This window comes from Equus quagga, chromosome 13, assembly GCF_021613505.1.
Source record: "Equus quagga isolate Etosha38 chromosome 13, UCLA_HA_Equagga_1.0, whole genome shotgun sequence".
NCBI classification, from domain to species: domain Eukaryota; kingdom Metazoa; phylum Chordata; class Mammalia; order Perissodactyla; family Equidae; genus Equus; species Equus quagga.
Window position 1 is genome coordinate 80,216,300 of NC_060279.1, and position 10,813 is coordinate 80,227,112.

Genomic DNA, 10,813 nt, shown 5'->3' on the forward strand with positions numbered 1-10,813 from the left:
TAAACTATCTGGGACCAGATAACAGGATTCAAGCATCAAAAGTAGCTCATGTCACCAGGAAAGTCTTAGAAAAAAGGAATGCATATTCTGGAAAGGAAAAAAATCCACAGATGCGTGTATGGAGCATTTCAGTTCTCATCGAACTTCTCATTTACTTGCAGTCTCATTCCTCAGGGGCTCTGGCAATGGTGGGGTTTCCTGGCTCAGAGCAGCAGGGGCCAGGGCCCACTTAAGGGAAAGGTGCCCAGAAACACACAGTGTGAGCAGAAACTGCTACGCTAAGTTGCTGCCTCTGCATCTCACAGTATGACGACCCCCACCACCACCCCCACCCCAATCTGGACACTGAGCAAAGGACCTGAGCTTAGGAAGGCCCAAGTTCCCGCTGCCTTTTCCTGGGGCACCTTTTAAAATGACCACTCAGAGTTGAGCCCACAAAACATCAGCAACCTCCGCCCCAACCACTGCCCCTCCCCCTGGCTCAGTGCGCCCCCTTGATTCTGGGTTCTGTTAGTAACAAATCCTTCGGCTACTTCCTTTGTGTGAGTGTACTGAAACTGCGCCTTCAATCCACACAGCCCCCGGGTTTCCAATTCCCCACAGGGAGCTTGGATGCTGAGGGGGGCGCCCTGCAGACCCCGTGTGGGTGGCTTGCACCTCCTCATTCAGCAGGTCATGATCTGCGCATATTTAACTTAACACACCAGCTACAGGCCCCCCAACACAACAGGTCAACAGGCTGACTTACTGAAATTTCCACACAATTCTAGTTAAATGCGAACCCACAACGACAGGTAGGGATTGAGATGATTTCACGCTAAATTTCCATGCCATGGGTATGGGGAGACTCTCTGCTTCCCATAGATCAGAGCAAAAGAGCATTCTAAATAATGCTTGGGCAAAATTTTACCCAAGAACTTGCCTCTGTTGTAAACTCACCAGAAAGCATAGCCCTGGCGATGTCAGTGTGCTGGCAGGGTGCTTCTACCTGCTCACACAGAAGGCGCAGGTTCCGGAAGAGCCACGAAACCACGGCCTGCAGGTCGGCAGAGCTGGGGACACAAGCACACAGCTCACTCTGACCCCGTCGTTCCGACCCCATCAGACCATTTTCTTTCACTCATTTCACTAGGAAGCTTGGGCCACTGAGAACGAGTTAGCAACCATCTGAGCCTGTCTGCCCAAGAAGCCACAATGGGGCCAGCTGACATGAGGGGCCTCAGGGACGGCTGCGACTGATGTTAAAAATCATCATTTTCAAATCACGTATTTATTTGGAGTAGCTTGCTATCATTGGGGAAAAAAAGAAACCAGTAATAATTAAGTAATCAGAGACAATGAAACACACAGCAGCAGTTACAGACTATAGCTTGTCACCAACGGCATCAGCCAAGTGGAATAATCCTGTGGCCTGCAAAGCCTGACCTGGGAGCAGGAGCAGCGAAGGGGGAGCCCTCATGCTCTCACCTGGCAGGTTTGCATTTCCCTCGTGACTAAGGATGCTGGGCATCTTCTCATATGTGAGCTCGGCCATCTGTCTACTTCTCTGGAAAAATGTCTATTGAGATCCTTCGTCCATTCTTTTTTTTTTTTTTTTTTTTAATTGGCACCTGAGCTAACCTCTGTTGCCAATCTTCCTCTCTTTCAGGCCTAGGTTTTTAATTTTGATGACTTCTAATGTCTCCACTTCTTTTTTTTTTTTAAAGACCTGAGCTAACCTCTGTTGCCAATCCTCTTTTTTTCTTCTTCTTCTTCTTCTTCCCAAAGTGCCCCCATTACATAGTTGTATATTCTAGTTGTGAATACTTCTGGTTGAGCTATGCGGGACACTGCCTCAGCGTGGATTCATGAGTGGTGCCATGTCCGTACCCAGGGTCCGAATCAGGGAAACCCCAGGCAACCGAAGTGGAGCGCACAAACTTAACCACTCAGCCACAGAGCTGACCCCCCTTTGTCCATTTTTTAATTGGATGATTTGTCTTTTCATTGTTGAGGTATAAGAGTTCTTTACCTATTCTAGATACTAGATCAGATATATGATTTGCAAATATTTTTTCCCATTCTGTGGATTGTCTTTTCATGGTCTAGATACCACTGACACAAAAGTTTTACCATTTGATGAAGCTTAATTGATCTATTTTTCCTCTTGCTGCATGAGTTTAGGTGTCTTATCCAAGAAACCACTGCTTAATCCACGGTCATGCAGATTTACCCTGAAATTTTCTTCCAGGAGTTCTACGGTTTTAGCTTTTACATTTAGGTCTTTGATGCATTTTAAGTTAACTGCCGTATGTAGTGTGAGGCAGGGGTCAACTTCATTCTTTTGCATGTAGATGTCCAGTTGCCCCTGTGCCATTTGTTTAAAGACTATTTTGTCCCATTAAATGGTCTTGGCACTCTTGTCAACAATCAACCAACAATAAACATACGGGTTTACATCTGGACCATGAATCTTATTCCACTGATCTATTCCTTATGCCAGTACCACAGTCTTAATAACAGCAACTTTGTAGTAAGTTCTGAAAACAGGAAGTGTGAGTCCTCCAACTTTGTTCTTTCCAAAGCATTTTTAGCTATTCAGGGCCCCTTGCATTTTCACATTGATATTAGGATCAGCTTGTCAATGTCCACAAAGAAGCCAGTTAAAGCCCTGATGGGGACTGCACTGGGCGCACGGAGCACCTCGGGGGCTGCCGTCTCAGCAGCAAGAAGTCTTCCGATCCGCTGACACGGAACGTCTTTATTTAGGTCTTAACTTCTTTCAATGATGTTTTATAGTTTTCAGTGTACAAGTCTTGCCCTTCTTTAACTTTATTCCTAATTTATTCTTTTTGATGCTCTTTTAAATGGAACTATTTTCTTAATTTTATTTTTAAATTGTTCATTGCTACCATACAAAAACATAATCGACTTCTGTATATTGACGTTGTATCCTGCAACCTTGCTGAATTCATTTATTAGCTCTAATGCTTTTTCGTGTGGATTCCTTGGGATTTTCTCTAGGTAAGATTATGTCATCTGCAAACAGTTCTACTTCTTCCATTCCAATGTGGATGCCTTTTTTTCTTTGCCTAATTCCCTGGCTAGAAACTCCAACACTACTGAATAGAAGTGTCAACATCCCCGATCTTAGGAGGAAAAGTCTTTATTGTTTCATTACTGTGATCTCACTGTGGGTTTTTCACAGATGACCTGTATCAGGACGAGTTATCTTCTATTCCTAGTTCACTGAGTTGCCATCATAAAAGAGTGTACGATTTTATCAATTGTTTTCTGCATCTATTTAGATGATCCTTCTTGTCCTTTATCCTATTAACATATTGATTTTCAGATGTTAAACCAACCTTGCATTTTTGGGATAAAACTCACTTATGGTGTTTAATCCTTTTCCTGCGTTGCTGGATTCAGTTTGCAAATATATTTTTGAAAATTTTTGCATCTGTATTCATGATATCAATCTATAGTTTCCTTGTCTTGTGATGTTTTTGTGTGGCGTTGATATCAAGGTAACAGTGGCCTCATGGAATAAATTGGAAAGTCTTCCCTCGATTTTCTGGAAGAATTTATGAAGGAATGGCATATTTCCTCTTTAAATGTTTGGTAGAATTCACTAGTGAAGTCATCTGGGCCCGAGATTTTCTTTGTGGGAAGATTTTAAATCAGTAATTCAGTTGGGTTTTTTTTCTTTTCTTTTCTGCTTTTTCTCCCCAAATCTCCCCAGTACATAGTTGTATATTTTAGTTGTGAGTCCTTCTAGTTGTGCAATTTCTTTTCTTGTTATAGATCTCTTCAGATTTTTTCTTTTGAAGCCAGTTGCAGTCATTTTCATCTATCCAGAAATCTGTCCATTTCATCTGTTTTCTAATTTATTGGCATAAAATTGTTCATGATACTCCCCTTATTATGTTTTTAATTTCTGTAAGGTTGGCAGTAACATCCCTTCTTTTCATTCATTTTATGTTTTTAATTTTTTTTTTAATGATTGGCACCTGAGCTAACATCTGTTGTCAATCTTCTTTTTTTCTTCTTCTTCTCCCAAAAGCCCCCCAGTACATGGATGTATATTCTAGTTGTGGGTCCTTCTGCCTGTGCTGTGTGGGACGCTGCCTCAGCATGGCTTGATGAGCGATGCCATGTCCACGCCCAGGATCCGAATCAACAAAACCCTGGGCTAATAAAGCAGACTGCGTGAACCTAACCACTCGGCCATGGGGCCTGCCCCCTTTTTTTCATTCTTTTTTTTTCCTTTTCATTCTTGATTTTGGTCATTTGTGTAATCTTTTTCCTTGCTAAGTCTAGCTAAGTTTATCAATTTTGTTGATTTTTTCAAAAAATCAATTTTTTGCTTCATTGATTTTTCTCTGTTACGTTTTCTATTTCACTGACTTCTACTCTAGTCTTTGTTATTTCCTTCCTTCTGCTTACTTTGGGCTTAGTTTGCTCTTCTTTCTCTAGTTTCTTTTTTTTAAGATTGGCACCTGAGCTAACAACTGCTGCCAATCTTTCTTTTTTTTTTTTCTGCTTTACCTTCCCCAAACCCTCCAGTACATAGTTGTATATCTTAGTTGCAGGTCCTTCTAGTTGTGGGATATGGGATGCCGCCTCAACATGGCCTGACGAGCGGTGCCATGTCCATGCCCAGGATCCAAACCCTGGGCCGCTGCAGCAGAGCATGCAAACTTAACCACTCGGCCACGGAGCCGGCCCCTCTAGTTTCTTAAGATCAAAGCTTAAGTCACTGATTTGAGATCCGAATCAGCTCTTTGGAACTCTTTTTTCCAATACAATCACATATTGTGTAACAACAGGGACACAATCTGAGAAACGGATTGTGAGCTTACTTCGTTGTTGTGTGAACATCACAGGTGCACTCACACAAACCTACGTGGTATAGCCTACTACACACCTAGGCCGTACGGTGCTAATCTCACGAGACTACCTTCGAATACTGGGTCTGTTGTTGACTGAAACATCGTTATGCGGTACATGACTGTACAGGCTTCTGCAACTATAAATTTCCCTTCAGACACTCTGTTAGCTGCATTCCACAAATTCTGGTATATTGTTTTCATTTTCATTCATCTCGAGGTATTCTCTAATTTCCCTTGTGATTTCTTTTTTGACCAAATGATTATTTGAATAGTGTTGCTTAATTTCCAAATATTGTGAATTTCCCAAATTCCCTTGTTCTGGATACTATTTCAGTTACATTATGGTTGGAGGACACTGTTGATATGATTCAATCCTACATTTATCCCAACCTGCTCTCTGTATGCTCTATTCTAGAGACTGTCCCATGCTCAAGAATGTGCTCTGCACTCCTGCTGGGTGGGACATTCTACGGACATTAAGTTAGACTGGGTCTGTAGTGTTGCTCCAGTCTTCACAGCACTGTGATCTGACTAGTTGTCCCACCATTACTGAAGGTAGGCAATGGAAGCTCCAACTACTGTAGTTAAAATGGCCATTTCTCCCTTCAATTCTGTCAGCTTTTGCTTCATATATTTTGGTGCTCCGACATTAGGTCGTATATGTTAGAAAATGTGTTTTTCATATAGTTAAATATACTAATCTTTTCTTTTATAGCCTTTGGGCTTTATATCATATTTAGGCCTTCTCAACTTCAAGATTACAAAAACATTATTCCACGGTTTCTTCTAGTACTTTTATAATTTAATTTTTCCCCTTTGTTTGGTTCATCTAGAATCTTTTTGGTATAAAGATCCAACTTTTAAACTCCGGACGTGACCTACACATCACAAGACCGCTGGTTTCAACTGTGCCTGGCAGTCCCCCAAACCAGACGCCCTGCTTTCCTGACGAGAGAATAAACATGTGACCCTCCAGCCGTCTGTTCGGCTAGGGGAGGAGCAGTCCCCTGGCTGCCTAGAGCAAGTCAGGTAACTGATCTAGGGTTCAAATGCTTCTCCTACACACCTTCAGCCAGTTCGACCTGAGCCCCTCTCCTTCACCCTACATCTGGGGGCCTGGTGCCATCAGCTCCAGTGTTTCAGGGAGAAAGAGAATAAACCGGACTGCTTCTCTTCTTTATGCACTGCTGGCTAAGGACAAGTCCTTCTCAAGTTTGCTGAGTCATCTGCCACTGGCCCACCCGCCTCCTGCTTCCTCCTCCATCTTCATAGGATTATGCCTTTTTATAAAATCTCTTTTCTGACTCTTGGTGGGATTTCAGGAAGGAATAAAAGTAGTTGCACACATTCTATCAACCATATTTACTGGAACATCTCTTTTTTAGTTCTTAATATTTTATCATGATATACCTTATACAAAAAAAAAATTACAAAGTCTGTGCATGATGAGCGCTTCAATTATAACAAATGTTCTCCTTAAATAAGTAAAGGAATAATTTCTCCAGGTGATCTTCGGCTTTCATATATAAATAAGTGATGCTCAACTAGACTACAAAAGAACAAATCAGGGCTGGCCCCGTGGCCGAGTGGTTAAGTTCACATGCTCTGCTGCAGGCGGCCCAGTGTTTCATTGGTTCGAATCCTGGGCGTGGACATGGCACTGCTCATCAAACCATGCTGAGGCAGCATCCCACATGCCACAACTAGAAGGACCCACAATGAAGAACATACAACTATGTACTGAGGGGCTTTGGGGAAAAAAAGGAAAAAAATAAAAACATCTTTAAAAAAAAAAAGAACAAATCACTAACATCCAGGCGACATTAAATCATCATGGAGCACTACCTTTCCAGCAGCTCCCAGAGGCTCACAACGTTGTGTACATGAAGACGCCACAGAGCTTCAAGTGACAAAGAATTCTGAAGGAAAGAAGAGTATCATGAGTCCTTTAAGCACACAATTTCCCAGGAAATGTTCGGCTTGTGTTCTTAAAGATCATCCTCTATTGCACAGTAAAGTGGAGTAACAAGCACAGCCTAAAATACGTATTTTATCCACTACGGTTTTAAAACTCACCAAGCCTCAGACACTCAGCACCACCATCTTTCATCTCCTCCTGCATCCCACCCCCACTTCTTCCTCAAAGGCTCAGACATGTGCCCTGCCCAGTCTCGTCTCTAGCTCAACCCACTTCTGGGACTTCCTCCATGGGGCCAACACATGATTCCAAAATAGGAACTGGAGATGTCAATCTCTTCTCTCCTTCAGAATCCTTCATTGGCTCCTCACAGCTTTCAGGACAAAGTGCCGACTCTCCGACGTGGCCTAGCCCTCTGTGATCTGGCCTCCCTGTCTCCTCCTGCTTTCTCCCAGTGAGGCCCTCCTTCCTGGAGTGCAGGACACACACCAACCCCCCCGAGTCAACTTGCTCAAGTCTGACCTGTGTGGCACTGCCTACACTGTCCTCTCTGTCTTCAGCCAGCTAACTCATCCTCTTCCTCCACACTCCACACCACTTCCAGCTCTCCTAGGAAGCCTTCCTGAACCAGCCAATCAGACAGTCACCCACTGCGCTCTGCACACCTGTGAACCCCTGTATCACTGCAGTTCGTGTGCATGCAGCTGCCCCTTCCCACAACTAGATAGCCGTGACCCACACCAACGCCTGACGATCAGCTGCACTCTACAGCATATGCTGGGCAGAAAAGCAGGGATGCCAGGAATGCACCGCCACTGGGTTCTTTCTTTCCTTTTTCTGTATACTTACTGATCTCATTTAATAACCAGTCACTTTGAGCTCTTTCAACTGTTTAAAAATCTATAAGCCTGTTGATTCAAAATGCTTCAAAAAAGAACAGTTAAGAATAACTTTTAATTTATATTTTCCTAATGTGCTGTACTACCCTAGTAAATTGTTCATAATAATATACATACCTAAGAAAGCAGAACATCACGTTTCTGTGGCATATTCTATTCTAACAAATATTACTAACAATGGGTGCATACTGACAAATATAATTGAGGGTACTTCTTTCCCATCCACAGAGACATTTACTGAATGCTTTTTCCCCCCACTCTTTGTAATTAATGAGATGCTAGGTGGAATTCCTAAGAAAACCCAGAGATTCTGTTGGCTCCACCCAAATCAACAGAACACTGCTTTACTACAGTCTCAAATTTACCTGTACTTTCCATAATTCTTGACAGAAGAAGAGACGGGAGAACATACTGTGTGCCAATAAATACTGAGTGATCTCTATCAAGGAAGACAGCTTCTTCTGAAAAGAGAGAGTACACCTTTAAAAAAAAAACAGGCAAATACCTGAAACAATATTAAAGAAACATCCTATTTTCCCAAACAGCTTAAAAGTAACGAGCAGCACAGTGCCCTCATGGTTCGCCTCTTACTCTCTGCTCCGTGTCCAGCAGCACCCTGTGAGCGTGCTCGGCCTCTGCCGCACACATCCGCAAAATGCTGGAGGCAGCCATCTGGCTGGACAGGACTGCCACGGGGACTCCCAGCTGCGAGGCATGGTCCCGCAAAGCAGAGCCTTTAAAACAAAACACGGGAGACACATGGCAACATCTAAAGCACAAGACCTGCAGTTCCCAATGCCACCTTCCAAGTTGGAGCAGCACTGAAAACTGCCCTTGGAAGGGGAGAAACGGTCTGGAAGGAAAAACACACGGTATAAAATTAAGACACTTTCACGACTAACGCAGCTCATGAGATGATCAGGGGCAGCATCTGAAGCCCATGGTTGCAAACATATTTATGTGTTTTGTGTGACACAAACGAAGGAGCTTGGCAGATAGAATCTAAGAACTTCATCAATTTTTTTCCAACACAATAAGTTGAGAACTACAGTAGGCTCTTTTAATGACTTGCTGCTTTTCTAATTACTTCCATGTCAAAGACAGACCTGCTCCCATTGACTAGGTCGATGTTTGACTGGAAGTGGGTCTGGTTTCCAAATGCTGTGCTGTGTACCTTGGGAGCAGCAGAGCCCACAGGTGTCCTCAGGCCTTGGGCTGCCATGTGGAACCTGGATGTGGGGCCCACAGTCCTCGTGAGTGACCAGCCTCTGGTCTGCTGGGCAGCCTAGAAATAGACAATGCCTACAAGCAAACTGTTTTCTAATTTATTTCGCTTCCAAAACTAATTTTTTTTTTTAAAAAACAGGAAGTTGTAGTACATGGCCATTATTTTCAAGGCTCTGAAAACACATACCAATATGTAAGTGAAAACACTTGCAGTAGTTAGAAAGGTTCCAAATGACAATATTAAAAATTATTAAGGGGGCCAGCCCCGGGGCCTAGTGGTTAAGTTTGTCACACTCCACTTCGACAGCCTGGGTTTCTGGGTTCAGATCCCAGGTGTGGACCTACGTCATTCATCAGCCATGCTCTGGCGGCTACCTGCACATAAAGTGGAGAAAAACTGGCACAGATGTTAGCTCAGGACTAATCTTCCTCAGCAATAAAAAATAAATAAATAAATAAATCATCAAGTACTATGGTCAAATAATTCACGGCAGAAAGGTAGAAAATGCTAATTTCTAGCCAATTATTTCTAATTTGTCTCCATGGGAAAGTGTACCTCTGTTTTTATTTATAAGGCTTTTATCTTTTTTATATAAATATGAACAAGTACAGTAGCCACTATCTTCAGCAGAAAAAACAAGTAAAAAGTTCATACATTAAGGGTCTCTATATATTTCTGTGGTCCAGGTCAAGAGGTTCTTATATAAGTTCCCATGCCTTGGTCCAAAAGTCCAGACAAGAAAGTGTATGGCTGACCTGAGTTCCCTGGAATGATGATGCACAATTTGTGAAATTCAAATACAACTATGGCAGTGAAAATCAGTGTCATTGACCAATGACCTTCAGTGATCAGTTATCAAGGTCAGCCTATTTTTTAAGTATTTTAAGAGAAATTTAAAACAAATTAATGAGTTAATATCTCTTTCTGAAATGACAATCTTTACATAATAAAAATGTGAATGACTGGAAAATAACTTATTTTTTGTTATTCCCACAGAATTTCCCCATCTCATGTTCTCAAATTGCAGGGCGGGCACCTAGAAACATAATCCTGGTTTCCTGCCTGATCTCCCCCACCCAGTACACCTGTTTTCACCGCTTCATGAATGGCTTACACACTGCTGTCCCACGTGTTTGCAGGGGACACTGTGGTCCCACCTGCTTCTGAGCCCCATGGTGAGTCACACGCAGTTTTTCAGCAACAGCCTCACAACAAGCACCAACCAGGCACAAGAACATGACGGATATTCCAAGACTATACATTTAAGTTGAAAATCATTATCTGAGAGAGTTTAAATTTATTATAACAAATAAAGGTCGTTTTATGTAAAGCTCTTCCATAACTCAACACATCAAGAAAATGCAGCTCTGACTTACCTATAAATGAAGTAGAAAGATTAGAGCAGGCCTCAGGACCGTCATGATCAATCAGTGGGCCGAGACACAATTTTTTACATGGTGGACCTTCTACCTAGAAACCAAACACAGAGAATCCAGTTTTAAGACACAAGCTGTGTGTGTATGACAACAGTGTGTATGTAACATGTGCTTCCTCCGCTATTCTCAAATATTCTGAGGAAAAACACTTTGAAAAGAGAAACTTACTAATCTAGAAATTTCCAGAATTTCTAATTTGTTTTTGATCTTCTTTTATCTTCAAACACATAAATCATCCAAATTTTTTTTCTCACCTAGTCAGCAATTAATGAGTGTTCCTACCAGACACTCAGGAGACCTTGCAGGTGTCTCTTCATGGCCTGGGTTCAAATCCCAGCCAAGCCTGCCACAGAGCGTCCCCTCCCCTCCAGCAGCAGGCCCTCTGAACCTGCCGCGGAGGCCACTCTGGCATCCCCTCCCCTCCAGCAGCAGGCCCTCTGAACCTGCCGCGGAGGCCACTC

The 10,813-nt window shown here is 42.8% G+C and overlaps 1 protein-coding gene across 9 annotated transcripts in view; it reads right to left on the minus strand.

Moving 5' to 3' along the window:
• FANCA (FA complementation group A) overlaps positions 1-10,813 on the minus strand; it is a 57,095-nt gene that overhangs the window by 45,031 nt on the left and 1,251 nt on the right. For 6 of the 9 annotated variants that reach the window (XR_006891654.1, XM_046683325.1, XM_046683327.1 and 3 more), the window contains exons 3-8: positions 10,293-10,386; positions 8,863-8,973; positions 8,280-8,422; positions 8,054-8,149; positions 6,717-6,790; positions 940-1,052 (exon numbers count right to left, since the gene is read on the minus strand). Coding sequence is in view for 8 of the 9 variants with exons in the window: in XM_046683325.1 (XP_046539281.1) it covers positions 940-1,052; positions 6,717-6,790; positions 8,054-8,149; positions 8,280-8,422; positions 8,863-8,973; positions 10,293-10,386 (631 nt within the window). In the remaining variant the exon portion in view is untranslated. The remainder of the gene's footprint in view (positions 1-939; positions 1,053-6,716; positions 6,791-8,053; positions 8,150-8,279; positions 8,423-8,862; positions 8,974-10,292; positions 10,387-10,813) is intronic. The other 3 variants (XM_046683330.1, XM_046683329.1, XM_046683324.1) reach the window with 2 other exon arrangements.